The sequence below is a fragment of the Pelodiscus sinensis genome, chromosome 9 (assembly GCF_049634645.1).
Source record: "Pelodiscus sinensis isolate JC-2024 chromosome 9, ASM4963464v1, whole genome shotgun sequence".
Lineage (NCBI taxonomy): Eukaryota > Metazoa > Chordata > Testudines > Trionychidae > Pelodiscus > Pelodiscus sinensis.
In genome coordinates, this window is record NC_134719.1 from 34,140,733 (window position 1) to 34,160,579 (window position 19,847).

A 19,847-nucleotide genomic window follows, 5' to 3' on the forward strand; every position below is an offset into this window, starting at 1 on the left:
TTTGGAAAATCTCACCTGCAGATTAGTTTAACATTTCAGAGGCGCTTCAGTGTCTTAATGTGTTCTCTATGTTTGTGAGCTGGGGATACTCATGTAACTGCTTGCATAATATTTTATTCTGTAGCTATCAAATCTGTTAACCATTGAGAAAAATAATGTTGAACCCTAGTTTAGTAACCCGGAGTAGATGATGGTGAAGTTTTGTCACAAAGGTACAAGAGTACTATACCTGTCCCGTGCTAGATCAAAGTCTAAAGCAGTATTTTGGGGGGAGGAGGAGAAAGCTTTAGCTTCCATCCCCAAAGCACTCTACAATCTAGATATACAAATATTTTCTGAGCACTAAAAGGCAGTGATATCTGGGATAAAAGCAGCATAACACTACATAATGCTTTTGTTACTATGTGGTAATTCTGCCTATTGTTTCAGTATGTTTTGCCTGAAATAATGGAAGATTTATAGTTATTTGCAATGCCAGATACTTGTAAAGATTTCTATTACTCTAAGTCAGGGATGGGCAATAAAAACACTGCAGCTTGCAGGGTTATCCCTGACAGCCTGCTGCTGCTACATTTACCTGCACCTTTGCAGGTATCAGAGAATCGCAGCTCTGGTTGGCCACGAATGGCGATTCATGGCTAATGAGAATTGTAATAATTTGGTACCTGCAGAGGCACAGGCAAACGCTGAAGTGGGGGGCCTACTAGGGACTAATCCTGTTGACCGGAGCTGGCCCATGGGCTGGAATTTGCCCACTCCTACTCTAAGTGCACAATTAAAGTTTTTGGCAGAAACATAGATGAAATTGAGGTTGTGGTTTTTTTGTGTTTTTTTTTTTTTTCTCTTGCAGTGTGTGTGGGTGTACATACATAAAATATTCATTCCTCTTAACTATATAAAATGTTGAAATGAATGCTATTGAAATGGAATTTCTAGTTTGCCTTTCAGATGAATTTTATCATCAGTGTTACAAATAAGATGATCACATATATTATTTCTTAAATATCCTGTACCCTGGAGCTACTGGAAGTGGCAATGGGTTTATGCGGCCAGAAGACCTTACTGACTGACCTACTTGTTTAAAAAGGTGGAAACTGGCAGGAGAAATGCACTTATGCAGTATGTGAGGTTACTAAGTAACTGACTCCTCCCTCTCTCTAGAGGAGGCTGAGAACAGCACAGGAGGGATGTGGCTCAGTCAATCTTCTTTAAGAGGGGGAGGGGAAAGGAGATGAGTAATGCAGGGGTGGGTTTTTCCATGCCAGTAACTAGAAATAGAAAGTACTGCAGGGCTTTCTAAGAGGTTTTCTTGTCTTGCCTACATTAATTTTCTACAGGGAAAGTAGGGGCTCTAGAGAGCCTTCACAAAATAAAGAATGGTGGAACAAAACCTACAAACCTTATTCAAACTATTTAACTCGGAAGTGAGAGCATTTTAGGTGTATTTTTCTTAGTGGGGACTGCTGAATTCAGGAGCTCCTCTGCCACAATGATAAAAGCAGAGATCAGCTTGTAAAGGATTTTTTTCAGTGGGTTTGCATTTGAGAAATTGAAGCTTCTTTCAGATGGTCAACACTTTACTCATAAAGTTCATTCTACTCCAACAGGTTATTCTGACAGCACCGATGGTAAAAACACACTAGATCTTAAACTTCAAATTCTTCCTGAAAAGGTAGGAATTCTGTCTTTCTGGGTGTTCCTCTTAACACTTCAGAAAATAATTTTGCATATCTTATTTGAAGATATTTACAGCTCATTATAAAGCAGGAACACCTGATCTCAGGAACTTCTCTTGCTTATGCATTCATTGTGTCTCAGACCTTGGGAGCTATTGAAATCCATCTCCTAAAGATTCATGCATATGTTTTTCTATTGGTTTGTGCTGTTCTATGTCCTCTTGTACTGTGACCAGATGCTTAATACTATTAATGTTCACAACAAAGTGGAAAGATCTCAAGCTGGGATAGGGAAAGGACATACTAAGGTAAGATAGATCTATTCAAGTAAGCAGGGCCTCATGAAATTCACCCCAGAGTATTTCCTTATCTTGGAGAGCTCATGAAGGACAGAAGAGGCCCCAGAGAACTGGAGAAGGACAAACATCTCACTTCAACAAAAATGTAGAAAAGGAGGCCCTGGGCAATTAGACAAGTCATCCTAATTGCCATATCCAGAAAGATACTGCAACATTGCTTAAATTACTTATTCAAACCTAGAGTGTAACTGAGTGATGAATAACTGCTAGAGATTTGTCAAGAACAAATCATGTCAACCCCATCTAATTCCTTTCTTTGACAGTGTAACTGCCCTAGTGGCTTAAAGGGGAAGCAGCAGCTGATATGCATCTGGACTCTAGTAAAGCTGTTGACACAATCCCACGTGATAGTCTCATAAGTAATATATAGTAATGCCATTTAACTATATTTCTTTAAAGCAGGTTCATGGCTAAATTGAGAGTAATTGTCAAAATTGGTATATGTACAAGAAGTGGTCTGTCCAGAGTCAGATAAGAATGTTACAATGTCCATACTGGATCTGACCAAAGATCCCTCTAGCCCAATATCCTGTCTTCTGACTCTGGCCAATGCCAGGCGCAGTAGAGAGAATGAACAGACTAAGCAATCAAGTGATCCATTCCCAGCTTCTGACAAACAGGGACTAGGGACCGCATCCCTGCTCATCCTGGCTAATAGTCATTGATGGACCTATCCTCCATGAATTTAACAGTGTTCAAAAAAGAACTTAAGTCTTGGCATTAACACCTTGCAGCAGTCTCAACAATTACTGTATTATGTGGGGGGGAAAAATACAGTAAACTTCCTATAATCTGGCACCTTTAGGACCCAGGGTGTACCAGATTATCAAATATGCCAGACTATCGGAAGGGGGGGCTATGAGGGGTCTGGGGTGGAGTGGGGGGATGCATCCCTTGGCGTTCCGGGACCAACCTGGCAGCACCCCAGCTGCTGTGCCCCAGGCGTCCCCAAGTCAGCTGCTGGTCAGTTTCAGCAGTGGCTGAATCTGGGAAGCCGGGGGCAGAGCAGCTCCAATTGTCCGGCTGCCCAGAGCACTTCGGGGTTCCAGATGGTGCCAGATCATCAGGAGTGCCAGATCATTGGATGCTGGACCACTGGAGTTTTACTGTACTTCCTTTTTGGTCTAACCTGCTGTCTATTAATTTCATTTAGTGACCCTTAGCTCTTGTTTTATAAGACATTACTTATCTTGCTTTTCTACTTTCCCCACACCAGTTATGATTTTATACACCTCTATCATATACCCCAGTAGCTGCCTCTTTTCCAAGCTGAAAAGTTTGTTTTATTACTCTCCTCATATGGCAGCTGTTCCATACCCCAAACCCTTTTTGTTGCTCTTATGAATCTTTTCCAGTTCTATAGATCTTCACACAGTATTCAAGATGTGGATGTGCTCTGGATTTATACAGAGGCAATGTAGAATCATAGAAGATTGGATTGGAAGAAATCTCAGGAGGTCATTTAGAGCAGTCTCCTGCTTGAAGGATCAACCCTAACCAAATCATACTGATGTTTTGTGTTCTATCCCTTTCTTAATTTCCAACAATATTTGCTTTTTTTTCTTTACTGCCCTGCACGTTGAGTGGATGCTTATAGATAACTAGAAGCTTCGGGGGTAGCTGAGTTAGTCTGTACAGGATAAACTTAAAACAACAAAACCTGGTCTGGTAGCGCTTTATAGATTAACAAAACATCTAGATGCTATCACGAGCTTTTGTGGGCACAGCCCACTTCTTCAGATGACTAGAGTTTTGAGTTGAGGTTGTGCAGACCCAAAATAAATAGGGGAGAAGAGGGTGGGGGGGGGGGGGGGGGAAAGAAGGGGGTGTGGGGAAACAAGGAGCAGAGGTTATGAAAAAATCAAAGGGAACATAACCTCTGCTCCTCATTTCCCTCCCGCTTCTCCCCTAGTTAGGTTGTACAGACCCAAAATAAACTCAAAACTCCAGTCAACTGAAGAAGTGGACTGTGCCCACGAAAGCTCATGATCACATGTTTTGTTAGTCTATAAAGTGCTACCAGACCAGTTTTTGTTTAAGTTTATAGATAACTAGTCACACACATTCCTGGATATTTATTGAAAGATAACATCTCATTTCAACCCCATTAGTTGATATGTATAGTATGATTGTTTTCTAATGTGCTTTATTGTGCATTTATCAACCTGAATTTTATTTGCCATTTTGGTGCCCCATCACTCCATTGTGTGAGATCCGTATATTGCTCTTTGCAATCTGCTTGAGACTTAACTATTGAGTAGTTCTGTATCTGCAAAATTTGCCATCTCAGTTTATCCAATTTATGAATGTGTTGAATAGGACTGGTCCCAGTACAGACCCCTGAGGAACACCATTATTTACCTCTCTCCAACCCGAACTGACCATTATTCCTACCATTTGTTTCTTAACTTTTAACCTGTTACCAATACCACAAGAGTTACTATGTTTAAGAGCCTCTGGTGAGGGACCTTATCAAAAGCATTCAGAAAACATCTAAAAGCACTACACCTACTGGATCCCCCTTGTCCATTAAGCTGGGCATGTTGCAAGGACTTTTGTGGAGAGGATTAGAATTCTAAATAACTTTGACCAATAACTAGTCTAAAATCGATAGTATTATATTCAGCAAAGAATAGTACAGATGCCCAACTATATAATGGGGAATAAGTGGCTAGGCAGCAGTATTGGTTATAGTGGATCACGCACAGATTGCAAGTCGTCAATGTAATGCTATTGCAAAAAAGCAAATGTAATTTTAGGGGATATTTTAAAAGACTCTGATAAGGAGGTAATTGCTACATTCCCTCTAGCACTGGTTAGGCTTCAGCTGGAATATTCCAGCCTATTTTGGGTACCACACTCCAGGAAAGATGTGGACAAATTCGGGGGATGAGGGGAGACAGCAGAAAATAGTAACAAATGGATCCATTCTGATTCAATTAGCATTTATGTCAAATATCCACTTCTGTCTTTTATTATTATTATTTTTTCCTCTTCAGCACCTGAGGTGGTGAGTGGTAGCTCAGAAAAACTTATGTACTAATAAATTTGTTAATCTTTTAAAGTGCATTGACTAAATTCCCTCTGAGAGAACAAGGATATCTCTCACATCCACAAGCACCTACCCACTTCTCCTTTTTACTATTTTTAGAAAATTGCAGGGCTGATTGGAGATATAAAGGAGGAAAAAATTGCCAATATGCTGGGAGGGGGGGGGGGGGGTTTGAATGCATCTTTCTGTGTCTAGAAAATCTGATGCATACATCCTAAAATTGAGGATCTAGGTCCGATATTTAACAGATATATTGGTGATCCATTTTTTTTTTTATAATGTGGTATTACTTGATAAAGGAACACTTAGAATATCTGCAACAATTTTGAAGGGTTATCATTTAAAATATTCCTATTGGGAAAACCACACTGAAAAAATTATGGGCTTGTAGCTGAGTGAAAGTATGTCCCACGAAAACAAAGTGTTTTCTGAGTATAAGGACTAAGTGACTTATTTACAAAAAATGCAATTTAATACCACAAATTATTTTTTGAATTACGATCATTTCTTAAATTTCAGGATCGCCAAGTCAAGAATGCAGACTCCTGGATAACTTTGTGTAAAAAGATGGCAGTTCCAGTTCCCATAAAGGCATCTCTGGAGAACTTCCAACAGTTCAGGAAAGCAGCACTAGAAAAGGAAAAAAATGAGCGAGCACAAGAATTAAGGCGACAACTGGAACAAGCACAGAAGAAGGGGAAAAATCCCTGTCAAGAAAAAGAAAGGTTTGATATTCCTTTTAATTGAGAGGGAGAAATGAAGTAGTTTTGTATGTCCACTTTATTTATATCAAGTGTTGTCTTTGTCTTTTTGGATGTTTGTGTAGAATTAAGTTAATTTCTATTTTAAAAAATACTTAAACCAGTAAGGAATCAGTTTATTGATTAAAACATCACATGACTGCTTTGAAATATGCAATGTTGGCTTGTCCATGAAAGTGTGAGGCACCATGAAAGTGTGAGGCACCAAAGTCATTAGATAAGAAGATGAAACAGTTATTTAAGTATATGCAATGAGCAAATGCATAAGAGAATCAGTTAAAACAATTTAGTACTTGTCTATATTGCGGGACCTATATGGAATAGTGGATGTATTTTATTTTGGAATAAGAGCATCCATGCATGGGGTTAATCAAGAATAGCTAATCTGCTTTAAATCTGGGACAACTGTATTTTTGTACTTACACTGCTGTAACAGAAAACAACCTGTAGGCAGAGCTGTAACGAATTTCTATTACATTATAATTTTATAAAGGTTAAATACAAATTTTTGATTGCCTTTTTGTAAAATCCTGAACAGAAGTGAGAAACCCACACACGCATCTCTCTGTCTGTGTCTCATTCCCTCAACATTTGTTGTTATTTTAAACGTACTACTGCAGGACTGCAGTGCAAACAAAACACTCTACATTGCAATGAGAACTCTATCTGTAGAATACAGAATGGGACTTGGTTTGCAGTCTATCAATGTCTCAAATGGCCAGAGGAATAAGCCAGTGTTTGAATTTGGTATTCAGGAAGCAGTTCATGCACATATGTCGCCTTCATTTTTAAAAGACACATTCTTATTGTTGCCCCTTTGGCTTAAGCAGCTAGCCAAAATTCAGAGCAGGATTGATTATTAAAAAAAAAAAAAAAAATCAGAAAATGGTGAAATGATCTATGTGTATTTTTGTATAATCTTGTTTATCCACCAAAATGTATATGGTAGAAATAAGCATACCTCTTCATGCTTGCCCTGTGCCCAAGTTCTCTCATTACTTCCTCTCAGCTTCACACTCACACTATCTTCTGCTGCCTTGCTCCCTTTTGTGATCACAGCCTATTGCCAATAGCCGAACCTCCTGCATCTGTTAGCAGGAAAACTTCAGTCTGTATAGTCTACTCCCTTGCACAGTATCCCCATTGACTGCAACTGTTGTTACTAAATAAAGGGGTTTCACTTTTTTTCTTCCTCAATCCTAAAAGTGTTTGGCATGCCCATTGGCTTTAATGAGAACTGTAAGGCTCTGTCTACACTCACGGCTTCTTGCACAAGAACATCTTGTGCAAGAACTCTTGTGCAAGAAAACATCCACACTGCCATGTGCGCGATGTTCTTTTGCGCAAGAGTGCCCATGGCAGTGTGGACGCTTTCTTGTGCAAGAAATCCCTGCTGATCATCCACACTACCCTCTTGTGCAAGAGGGCTTATACCACGCTCTTTTTTGACATCTCTTGCGCAAGGAGCCTTCTCTTACCACGCTGTACTGTAAATTTACTTGCGCAAGAGCGGGCGGGCAGTGTGGACGCTCTGCAGATTCTTGCGCAAGAACGACTGTACTTGCACAAGAAGCTGCAAGTGTAGACATAGCCTAATTGTTTTTGAATTAGCCCTTTCCCCTCAATGGCAACTACAAGCACCTCACAGCATGAAACTGTATTAAATATGTGCTAATGCAAGGCTACTCAACTTTGGAAGCCCTGGGGGCCACCATGATACTCACGGCACATGTTGAGGGCCCTAACTTAAATGTGGTTGAGGGCCCTAACTTAAATGTGGTTGAGGGCCCTAACTTAAATGTGGTTGCATATATATGCAAATAGCTTCTTTCACACTGGTGGGCATGACTAGAAAGATTAAGGCAAGACTACACAACACACAGGCCCCATTTAAGTCAGTTCTGCTGATATTAATAAAATGCAATATTTACCTGATTTCCACCCATAAGACAGCACTTTTAATGAGCAATGACAGTCCAGGAATTTAATTACTAAAACGCATATCAACAGAAGACCATTATATTGACTTTTTTTTTTCTCCCACCCACATGTTGATTCCCACGTAAACCCAAACTGTACCACAGGCCACATGTTGAGTAGCCTTGTGCTAATGCAATGCAACTATCTACTTGTGAGGCTGTCATTAAATAAATAATCCAACAATCAAGTGAAAAATCAATACTACTATTCTTACTTTGCCTGTTTGGCTTTCCAGAAAACTTTCTCTTTTAAAAACTTCTAGTGTCTGATTTCATTTTTTTTAAGAAGTGTTACTGCTTTGATTTTCTTCTGAGGTAGTGGTGAAGTCCTCTGAATAATGTCTTTTTCTTTCTGCTTGTAGCATTTTAAATTTATTGGAAAGGGGATGGTATTTGTGGGATAATTATTTAACCTGTTAAAGTAGAATGCAACATTCAAAGCAGTCTCCATCGCTGCCAGGTTTGTCCCTCTTCCCCCCAGCCCCCCCACATTCCCTAGTCAGTGAGGAATGCAGCAAAGTATGTTCTTCATCTTTGTCAGGGAATAAGGGGAAACCGGTAGCAGTGTCCCCGTACAAACTGGGGTGGGGAAGATTCAACCTCCCACCTTTCCTAAAAGTGCCTGGGAGGGGAAGGAAGGCTCAGGGCTAGGGCAGAACTGGATGAAATGGGGGTATGCCCCAGCCAACCTCTTCCACCTGCCTAGTGAGTCTGACTCTGCTTCTCATAAAATCATACAGAAAATTCTCATTCTGGGCATATCCTGTTTTCCTGGCACAACCAACCCTTAGCAGTGCTTTATCTTATAAGAGGAAGCTATATACCAAATTTGGGGGTCCTAGCTCTTACTATTTAGGAGGCGTTCTTGAACACAAACTCTCAAATATATAGTAGAAAACTTGCCTCCACATGATTGTTGCAGTTGATTTTTTTTGTAGAGGCAACACAGTCAATGTAACTTGCTCCTAAAATGTCTAGGAGTAAGTTCTGCATCTCCATTGAATCTGTGCCAGTGCTTTGCATCCCTCTTAACATGCAATCAGTGCGTTGTCAACTCTAGACAGCTGACAGCACTGTTGGCAATCCTCCCTAATTTATGGGCCGACAACTTCTCTCCCCTATCTGCCCCTCAAAATGCCTCTCTCCAGTTCTGCAAATCCTCAAATAACAAGCCACTGACTGGATAAGACTGTCTACCCCTTGCCATATCACTCCCTTCCAGTAGTAGAAGAGAGGAATTAGTGGGATAAGTTGTTGGCGTGCCCTATTTTAGGTGGCAGAGAATCATTTGATAGTTTTTTCTATCGGATGAGCAAGTCAGAGGAAAAGTGCAGAAGCCGTGTCTCCTAGACTGGCTTATATCATCTCCTTTACCTTACTTACAGGTAAGCTATTTTATATCCTTGGTTTACTAAACTTAACTTTTTAGAAGAAATATAAAGTCACTTGTATAGGATTCTGGTGGGGAATGTTAAAGGCTTATCCTGCTGCTACCCATTTAAGAAAAAAAAAAGGCCAAAAAATGCTTATATAAAGCTTCCCCCAGTATAATTGACTGTAGGTGTATAATACATATTTTGTGTGTGCTTTTGTCCAGTTGATATGTGTAAAAGCTACAGGGATAATGCTGAAGAAAAGAATCAGACATTTAATTTTAATTTTAAGGACCTATGAAGGAGTAGAACCGCAATCTACTGGGATGGAAATCCATGAAGAGCCACAAAAAGAAAGGCCAACTAATGAACAGCAACAACCACCAGAAGTTCAACAAAATACGCAGGAAGGTCTTGTCAAAGACCGTAACCTAGCTAGAAAAATGGAGCAAGAGCGCAGGAGGAAAGAAGCTGTAAGTTGTGGAACCTTTTTCAACTATTAACTTTGCTTTACTTTCAGTTGGCACAAATTTGCTGCAGGATCATAACACATAAGAAGGAGAAGACAGAGGGAACATAGCGGTTTTCAGATATCTAAAAGGGTGTCACAAGGAAGAGGAAGACAAATTTTTCTCCTTGGCCTCTGATAGGACAAGAAGCAATGGGCTTAAACTGCAGCAAGGAAGGTTTAGGTTGGACATTAGGAAAAACTCCCTAACTATAAGGGTGGTTAAACACTGGTATAAGTTGCTCAGGGAGGTTGTGGAATCTCCATCTCTGGAGATATTTAAGATCAGGTTAGATAGACATCTATTTAGGATGGTCCAGAGAGTACTGGGTCCTGCCATGAGGGCAGGGGACTGAACTCGATGACCTCTTGAGGTCCCTTTCAGTTCTAGTGTTCTATGATTCTATGAAATTGACTAGATCCTCAAATGGCAAAAATCAGTATGGATTAATTTGAAGACAGTGGGGTTACACTGACTTAAAATAGTTGAGGATCTGGTTCAGTAAATAAAATCTGGGATTTAAGATTCTGGGCTACATCTCAGGGAGGGTATGACACAGGAAAAGTTAATGGGGAAAGAGGTCAGAGGATCAAAGGTGGCTTATGGTACTTTAGTTGCTTTCCAATTTTGGATTTGTCCAGAGACTCGTGGTAAACACGGGGGCTGCCTATAGGTTACTCTGTTGCCCACAGCAGCAAGAAATACCCATAGTATTTTGTGCCATGGGGATTCTCTTCCTCCCCACTCCAGCTTTCCTGCCTATCCCCAGGATTATGCCTATCCCTCCCCTAGCTGGTTATGGTGCTTTTATGGTAACATACAGGGCTCACAGCAAGTGGGTGAATTTTCTACTTACTGTTCTTTTGCATCCTAAAGTAAACTGACTATAGTTGATCCAAGAACTGAAATTGCTTTTACCTCTAGGGTACACTTAATTTACTCTTAGCTTTCACTTATCATGGAACAATAAACGTGATTGATTTAGGATATTTGTCAGTGCTGTTAATCTCATTCATAACTTGGCCTCTGCTGACTATTATTTCTTGAAATGCTTCAGAGGGGAAGCTGAGTTAGTCTGTAAGTGGAAAAACTTACAAAACAATGAATAGTCTAGCAGCACCTTAAAGACTAACACAACATATAGATCAGGGCTTCTCAACACATGGCCAGCAGTGCAGTTTGTGTTTACATGGGGCTCAACATGTGGCCTGCAGTGGGATCCATTGAACATGGCCTGCAGTGGGAACATGCTCCACAACAGTGAGGCATCTCCCAGGCAGGGTGAGCACTGAAAGACACAAGCAGACAGGCTGGCTGGAACAGACAGGTACAGGGTGTTGGTGTTTCTAGCCCCCAGGGAGTAGGTGACAGGCGCGCTGGGGCATTGTGGGAAGTGATGGCTGCTTAGCCTTGTGGGTAGAGCCTGAGAGATGCTGACTGGCTTACACTGGTCATATTTGCATCTGGCACTGCAGCTTAAAGCTTAGTCTTTGTATTCATGCCCCTCAGTGTGAAAGAAGCTATTTGCATATATTGTTGCATGTATATGAAACCGCACTTAAGTTGCAACCCTTGGCACGTGCTGTGAGTATCATGATACCATCTACATGTCTAGCACCACCTTAAAGACTAACAAAACTATTCATTGTTTTTTAGAAGTTTTTCCTCTTACCTCTTGAGATGGTCACTCAGAATACATTGAGTCACCCAGGAAGCCATAAAAGCTTATGCAGCTGCTGCCCATGCAAAGTTCCTGTTCCAAAGAATGTGCTTCATAAACACTTATCAGCTCTAAAAATAGAAACACTCTATCTGGCATGCTTGAGTTAGCACTACATTAATTTACAATTTAAGTAACCTATTTGCAAAGTTTTTCAAAATTGGAGCCTAGATCTTCGTTACATGATAGAAGTTCTGTCAGGATATATTACTTTTCAGTCACTAACTCTGTGATTTTAAAAAAAAAAATCCGTTTAGAAAAAATGTAGCTTGGTTATACCACAGCTGACATTCCTATCTGCGAAATGCTTTTCTCTAAATTTGGCATTGCGTCAATATTTCAATGAAGTTTTGGATAAGGTGATGTCACTTAATCTTTTTCTTAAAGGCAAATGTCATTAGTCTCGTTTTGAGAGCCTTTTCCAAAGACAACTGAAGTTGATGGAAAGATGACTCCTATTGACTACAATGGTCTTTGGATCAGTCCCTTGGTATCTGTCAAAATTCAAGAGTTTCCAGATTAGTAGTTGTACCTATTCCAGACTAGTTCCCAGGGTAAATGCTCTAATTCTGGAATAAGTGTGTCCTTCTCTAATTTAGGTTAATCCAAAGCAAATTAGTGTGTCCACAGGGAAAACTACTCTGGAATAGGGTGTGAATATAATCTGAAATTTACAAATGTTGACAGTCATCAGACTCTTAAAGGAGATCACATGAACCTACATGCACAAAGCAGACAATGACATCAATGACTGGGGGAGGGGAGATAACTTTCCCCATAGCTGAAGATGTGTGTACATATACCATACAGTGCCCATCAGACCAGACTATTGAGGCAGCAGAATTAAGGTTACAAGACTTCTGCTCAGATATTTAAAGATTAGAATTCTTGTAAGTTGTCGCTTTATGCTACCTTAATATGTATGTTTTGATCTGTAATACCAAACATAGTCTGCTTTTTAAAAAAGAGAGATTCCCTCAAATCTTATATTAAAGTAAGTAAATAACCATCTTGTCTTTTTCTCCCATCACCACTGGTTATACATGTCTTTCTAATTTGTAAGTGCTTGCCTTTTTCAACTTATGTCAAACTATCAGATTCTTTAAAAATAATGCAATCTCATGAAGTGATTGGCAAACTATGGGATTTAGGCTGACTTTTTAAAGTTGACCTGCAACGATGAGAAAAGGAAGTGGACAAGTTACTTAAAATCCCTTTTAATGCAATCTGGATAGTGCCTATTGCTACCAATGTGGATGCCACTATTTATAAGCAATAGGTGTGCTGTTTCTTTAATTTAGAAAAGGTGACTTTTCATTATGATATTCCTTTTGTCTGTGATACTCAATTACAAAACCTGTTAAATCATTTCCCTATAGATGATCCATACCATTGACATGAACCTGCAGAGTGATATAATGGCAACTTTTGAGGAAAACCTTTTGTGAAATTTTGGACACTGGAAAAAGTTACAATCTCATAATAGTCCTTGAGTGACATTGTATTAAATGCAATGTACAGTAAACTGGACACAAGTGCTAAATACATATGTGCTACTCATGTATCAGCAGTGTATTGTTTAGACCACTTTGAAGAGCCTGTAAACTGTTTAATTTGCATAGCATTGTTAAATATTAAAATTATGCATTGACACATAAGATAATGGTATTTTTGTTACTTGCATTCATAATGTCAAATCTACTTGTTAGCTAGTCATAAGCAAAGTCATGTTTGCATATACATGTGACTTCTTAAAATACACTGTAGTGCTTGGAATAGCTGTGTATTAATTTAGAACTTTTAAAAAGCAATTATCTTTCAGAACCATTCTAGAACCTTTATCTAAAATATACTGGTCTAAGATTTCTTGTTTTCACTTGCTGTTTCTGGTTAAACACTGCATTTACATGGTGTTTAACTAATACTTTGGAGAAATTATCCAAACAATAATAACCTTTTGAAAGTCTTTTTTGAAAAGTGTTTTATTTTGATTAGTGAAGATATCACTTTTTAAATTAACACATGTGGTATTTAATAAAACTTGACTGTGCAAACACCTTGTAATAGTGACGATATATACTATCTAAATACAAATTAATTTCCAGGGGTAATCACATTTGGAACTTCTTTCATTTTCTGTACTTGACCTATACTTTCATTTGCCAAATTCTCTCCATTTAAAATGTTTAACCAAGTAGAGGCAGGGTAATTTTTTCTTCATATATGTTGATGGTACAGATTGCTTGAAAGAGTAAGTAAACGGGTGTTTTCTTTATTATTCATATGTTGTATGTGAAATTATTTTGAACTAAAACACTTGCCTTTTCTGGGTAGCATTTAAAATTGGTATTCTACCAATCTACTCTATCATAACCTTTAAAATATTCTGGTTCATTTAAGTGTGCCCTACTCAGGATCAGAGTATGATGGTATTATTTTAAGTCATTTCCCCTCCTCCTCCCCCCCCCCCCATGCACCTTCATTTGTACAATCTAAATCAGTAGTTCCCAAACTTTTTGACCCCTTTTTGATTTTTGAGAGAGCCTACCCCCCTCCCCTCCCCCCAAGAGCAATAAAACTTGTTGAGCAAAAGAGAGAAAAGGAACTGACCAAAAAACAAAAATAGCAGCAAAAATTGAGCCAGGGGGAGGGAACTTTAGTCACCTCATTCCCCCTCGAATTTCTTCATGCTCCCCAGTTTGGGAACCCATGATCAACTGTTTACGAAGTTGCTATTAGAATTTAGAAGGTAGTATCTTTCACCAGCCTCTACCTGTGTCTGCTCTAGCAAACCACACACTCAGGTAGGGAGCTGATACCTATTCTGTCATTATGGACCCACTGTCTCATTGCTCCTATTTACCAGTAGTTATTGTTTCAGATTTCAGGTTTAATATCACATTCAGATGAATGCAGAGCAGCTCCCTTACTTGAGGCTGCAATTAAATAAGAGTTCTGTTCTCCCAGTACTTTATGGACCATATATTCATTACAGCTAGGTTGGGCATTTTAATATCTTAATGAAATTAAATTAGCAGACCTATAACCATTTACAATCCTCTGCACGCTGATGCAGTAACTGCTGCTTCTGTGTTCTAATCCGAGCCATGCTTGCTTGCTGCACGGAGCTGTAACGCAAAGGTGCTGCGGGCTTGGGGGTGGCTAAAGCACATCCAGGAGTGGGAGAGTGAAGTCAATTTCCATCTCTGCCACTGAGTGTCTGCGTGACCTAGCTAAGGTCACTTAATGCCGCAGCTCCGCCGCTGAGGCTCGAAGATAATACTTACCCTGCCTCAGCAGGGGGGTGCAGGTGGGATGCTCAGCCTAGGGGGGAGGGGTGACTCGACTGAGGTAGTTCTTTGCAGCTGCCCTAGCCTAGATGAGCCCCCTAGTCCAGCCTGGGGGCTCGGGGCGGAGCTGTCCTCTGGCGCTGGGTGTATAAAACCCTGCACTTACCCGCCTGGGCTTGAGCGCTGCCCGCTCGGCAGACAGGGGCTGGGGGGCAGGAGGTGGGGTCGGGCTGCCTCTGGCCAGGTAGCTGCGCAGCGGCTGGGCCCGGGCGGGCTGGGTTGTGTCGGGCCGGGGGCTGCAGGGAGGCCTCTGCGCCATTCCCACTGTAAGGGCCGAGGCTCCCCGCTCCCGGGCTGCCCACCCCAGGGGCGCAGGGGGGGAGCCGGGCCACCTCCCCCCGCCATCTCCCTCCCCCCTCCGGCGCGTAGTGCTGGGAGCAGGGGGCTGCCCTGCCTGGTTGCTCTGGGTCACGCCGGCGGCTCTGGCCGGTCCCGGCTCCCTGCGCCGGCGTGAGGCAGACGCGCCGGCCTCTCTTCGCCCGGGCTGGGCTCCCGGCGCTCCGGGCTCCTGCCGGGTGCCGCGCTGCTCCTCCTGCCGCGGAGCCCATCCCCTGACGCTGACGGGGAGGGCGGATTGCGAGGAGCAGCCGCCGCCTAATGGCGAGCCCCGCTGATTGTTTACCGTGGCTCCCGGGCAGGTTCATGGTGAGGGTCAGGGCTCTGCTCTTCTGGGCGCTGGTGTACGGCTACTGCGCGCTCTGCGCCTGCATAGAGCTGCTCAAACTTTTGTGGAGCATAGGAAGGAGTCCGGGCAAGACCTTCCAGCGGGTCATCCGGGAGAACCCCCCAGCCTGCCTCAGCGATCCCTCCTTGGGCACCCACTGCTACGTGCGAATTAAGGTACCGGCTGTGGGCGTCTGTGCGGGGCGGGAGGGGGGAACCTGGCTGCCACTAAACGTAAATAACAATGCAGCGACTCGGTCTCTGTGCCTGTCAGACCCGAGGGAGTGGGGTGGGGACTGGCTGGTCTCCTCCGCTCGTCTTTTCTCTGCTCTCGGAAGAGCTGCGCTAGAGCTGTTTTGTGCCTGGGTTGGTGCTGAAGGGAAAGCAGCTGAGTGTAGTTGTTTCATTCACACGAAGAGGGATGGACCTGGCTCTCTCTTGGTTTCAATGGGCGCTGGGTAGTCACATTTCGAACCCGTTCTGCGTGCAGCACAAAGATGGGGCGTGCAAACGGTAATCCATTTTGAACAGTCACGTTGTGTGCATGTCGGGTCTTTTGTTTCTCTTTGCTCCTATTTATTTGTTGCTTCATGGATTTTTCTGTGCAAACCACACAGAATCCTTGCAGGTCACCTTCTTTCTTAGGGTGATCCGCTCGCCCTGCGTAAATCACTTCTGTTCAATACAGTGAACGGTCTAACCTCTACAGCCAAAGCTGTAGCTAGTGGGGAGGGGATTCGGAAATTTTATGCAAATAACCATTGTGTATGATGAGCCAGGTGATGTGTGTCAGAGTGTTGAGGGAATTAAACTTACGCCACCATTAGCCATTACTTTCAGAAAGTCATGGAACACTAGAAGGAAGTGGAAAACCATGAGAAATTGAAGGTAGCACTAATCCCTGTTCTTTTTCAACTGCTCCTTCAAACGTTTCACCGGCATGCCCAAGGCTAACTGGTGTGATCAATCATAGAACACTAGAACTGGAAGGGACCTTGAAAGGTCATCGAGTCCAGTGCCCGGCCCTCATGGCAGGATCCAATACCGTCTAGACCATCCCTGATAGATGTCTATCTAATCTGCTCTCAAATATCTCCAGAGATGGAGATTCCACAGCCTCCCTAGGCAATTTACTCCAGTGTTTAACCACCCTGACCGTTAGGAAGTTTTTCCTAATGTCCAATCTAAATCTCCCGTGCGGCAGTTTAAGCCCATTGCTTCCTGTCCTATCCTCAGAGACCAAGAAGAACAATTTTTCTCCCTACTCCATGTGATGCGCTTTTAGATACTTGAAAACTGCTGTCATGCCCCCTCTCAGTCTTCTCCTTTCCAAACTAAACAAGACCAATTCTTTCAGTCTTCCTTCATAGGTCATGTTCTCTAGACCTTTAATCATTCTTGTTGCTCTTCTCTGGACTCTTGCCAACTTCTCCACATCTTTTTTTGAAATGTGGTGCCCAGAACTGGACACAGTACTCCAACTGAGGCCTAATTAGCGCAGAGTAGAAAGGAAGAATGACTTCTCTTGTCTTGCTCACAACACACCTGTTAATGCATCCCAGAATCATATTTGCTTTTTTTGCAACAACGTCACTATGTTGGTTCATATTTACTTTGTGGTCCACTATGACCCCTAGATCCGTTTCGGCAGTACTCCTTCCTAGATAGTCGCTTCCCATTCTGTATGTGTGTAACTGATTGTTCCTTCCTAAGTGGAGCATTTTGCATTTGTCCTTATTAAAATTCATCCTATTTACCTCAGACCATTTCTCCAATTTGAATAGATCATTTTGAATTATACCCCATCCTCCAAAGTAGATGCAATCCTCCCAGCTTCGTATCCTCTGCAAACTTAATAAGCGTACCCTCTATGCCAGTATCTAAATCGTTGATGAAGATATTGAACAGAACAGAACCCTGGGCAACCCCACTTGTTCTGCCCTTCTAGCAGGATTGTGAACCATTAATAACTACTCTCTGAGAATGGTTATCCTGTCAGTTGTGCACCTGCCTTATAGTAACCCCATCTAGGTTATATTTGCCTACTTTATTGATAAAATATCATGTGGGACCGTATCAAATGCCTTACTAAAGTCTAGGTATATCACATCTACCACTTCTCTATTATCCAGAAGATTTGTTATCCTATCAAAGAAAGCTATCAGATTGGTTTGGCATGATTTGTTCTTTACAAATCTATGCTAGCTGTTACCTATCATCTTATTACTTTCCAGGTGTTTGCAGATGAATTCCTTAGTTACTTGCTCCATTATCTTTTCTGGCACAAGTTAAACTGACTGGTCTGTAGTTTCCTGGTATGTTCTTATTTCCCTTTTTATAGATGGGCACTATATTTTCCCCTTTCAAGTTTTCTGGAATCTCTCCCATCTTTCATGATTTTTCAGAGATGATCACTAAAGGCTCAGATACCTCCTCTATCAGCTCCTTGAGAATTCTAGGATGCATTTCATCAGGCCCTGATGACTTCCAGACATCTAACTTTTCTAAGTGATTTTTAACTACTTCTTTTATTTTGTCTTGTAAACTTACCCCATTCTCAGTAGTATTCTCTATATTAGGCATTCCTTTATCATCAGACTTCTTGGTGAAGTCAAACAAAGAAATCATTAAGCACCTCTGCCATTTCCAAATTTCCGGTTACTGTTTCTCCCTCCTCATTGAGCAATGGGCCTACCTTGTCCTTGGTATTCCTTTTGCTTCTAATATATTTATAGAAAGTCTTGTTACCCTTTATATCTGTAGCTAGTTTGAGCTCATTTTGTGCCTTTGCCTTTCTAATCTTGCCCCTGCAATAATTTATATGACTCCTTTTTTATTTTTATATCATGCAAGATCGCCTGGTTAAGGCAATGTGGTCTTTTGTCATACTTTCTATCTTTTCCATGCAGTGGAATAGCTTTCTTTTGTGCCCTTAATAATGCCCCTTTGAAAAACTGCCAACTCTTCATTTGTTTTCCCCCTTAGTCTTGGTTCCCGTGGGAGCTTACCTACCAGCTCTCACCAAAATCTGCCTTCCTGAAATTCATTGTCACTATCTCTATCATGCCTATTGTATAGTTGTGCACTGTTGAGGATTCCAGAGACAACTCCATCGGCAGACTGTTGTTAACTCTCCACTTTACCAGGATCTGAAGCTAACTGTTGCCAGGTGAGAACAGAACTGAGATAAATTGGCTGATTGTGCCCCACCAGGATGGCAAGACTTGTTCAGCAGCTGGGCTATCATTGTCCTTTATCATTAGCCTAATTTGCCCACATGAACGATGGGATCTGAGGCTGATGGAATTCCTCCCACTGCTTTCTGAACGTTGGAGATATCCTGCCATTCACGGTAAAAAGAACCATCTTGTTCATCTCTGAGAGACAGCATTGTTCTTGCTGTCTGCCAGTAGGTTGGTGGGCTAAATGGTGTCTCCTGAAGACACATGAATCAAATTCTGGATAGGTCTGAGATGTGATTGTATAGTCCTATCTCCTGGAAACCTCATCTGAGTTAAAGGTAGAATCTCCTGTTCAGTAGTCATTGGGTTGCTGGGCTCTCCAGGTCTCCAATATGGTGGTAATAGTTTTTATTCTTCTCTGCCATCTTTTTTTCTTCTTACTTTATCCTACTTTGTGCAACATGCCTCATCTTTCTCCAGCTCTCCTTCCCATTTTTTCCTCTGTTATTGTTATTACTGTTTGAGTAGGAATGCCTAGGAGCTCCAGTCACAGATCAGGACCGTATTTTCTTAAGTGCCTCACAAACATAAAACAAAACAACAACAAAACAGTCCCTGCACCCAAAAAAGCTTACAATCTAAGTCATTTTTTTAAAAATCTCTCTTACCTCTGGTGACTGTCCTTCTGTGGTGCATTTGTCTAATAAATAAGCAAATGAAATAATATAGAAATGGTTCAGTGTACAGTAAGTGCATAGAAGATGTATGATGAGTTTCATATTTAATAAAGCATTAGACTTAGTTGACTTATTTTGCTATTTGTAGGTAGTATTTTGAAAACGGGCAATATTCACTAAGTGTAATCTCAGACTCTTGTAAAATAATGGAAAAAATACTGAGAAGAAACTGGTAAGCATCTAGAGCAGTGGTTCTGAACTCGTGGGCTGTTTGCAGCCTAATCAGCACAATGCTGAAGCCCACTTAACCTCTTCAGGGGCATAGAATGAGTGAGAGTGTGAGTATGTGTATTCCTTGGTGGGGAGAGATCATCCATATCGTACACAGAGAGCTGCATATATGCCCCCCCATGGTGAATAGGTTGAGAACCACTAGTATAGAGAATAACAGAAACACAAGTAATAAACCACATAATATCAATAGAGACTAATACTGGCAAATACACTTCATCACTTCTTTTTAGTTAGAATTTGAAAATACATTTC

At 41.5% G+C, this 19,847-nt stretch overlaps 2 protein-coding genes across 3 annotated transcripts in view; both read left to right on the forward strand.

Annotated features, from left to right (window-relative positions):
- Nucleotides 1-13,707, forward strand: part of BRDT (bromodomain testis associated) — a 62,378-nt gene extending 48,671 nt beyond the window's left edge. Inside the window, exons 17-20 of the mRNA XM_075936524.1 lie at nucleotides 1,608-1,672; nucleotides 5,607-5,812; nucleotides 9,493-9,673; nucleotides 12,809-13,707. Of these exons, the coding sequence (XP_075792639.1) occupies nucleotides 1,608-1,672; nucleotides 5,607-5,812; nucleotides 9,493-9,673; nucleotides 12,809-12,877 (521 nt within the window). The 3' untranslated portion in view covers nucleotides 12,878-13,707. The remainder of the gene's footprint in view (nucleotides 1-1,607; nucleotides 1,673-5,606; nucleotides 5,813-9,492; nucleotides 9,674-12,808) is intronic.
- Nucleotides 13,708-14,761: 1,054 nt separating this feature from the next.
- The window catches only part of EPHX4 (epoxide hydrolase 4), a 39,204-nt gene continuing 34,118 nt past the window's right edge, over nucleotides 14,762-19,847 (forward strand). Inside the window, exons 1-2 of one of the 2 annotated variants that reach the window (XM_075936525.1) lie at nucleotides 14,762-14,963; nucleotides 15,418-15,619. In XM_075936525.1, the coding sequence (XP_075792640.1) occupies nucleotides 15,422-15,619 (198 nt within the window). In that variant the 5' untranslated portion in view covers nucleotides 14,762-14,963; nucleotides 15,418-15,421. Of the gene's footprint in view, nucleotides 15,620-19,847 lie in introns of both variants that reach the window. The other variant, XM_006137323.4, reaches the window with a different exon arrangement.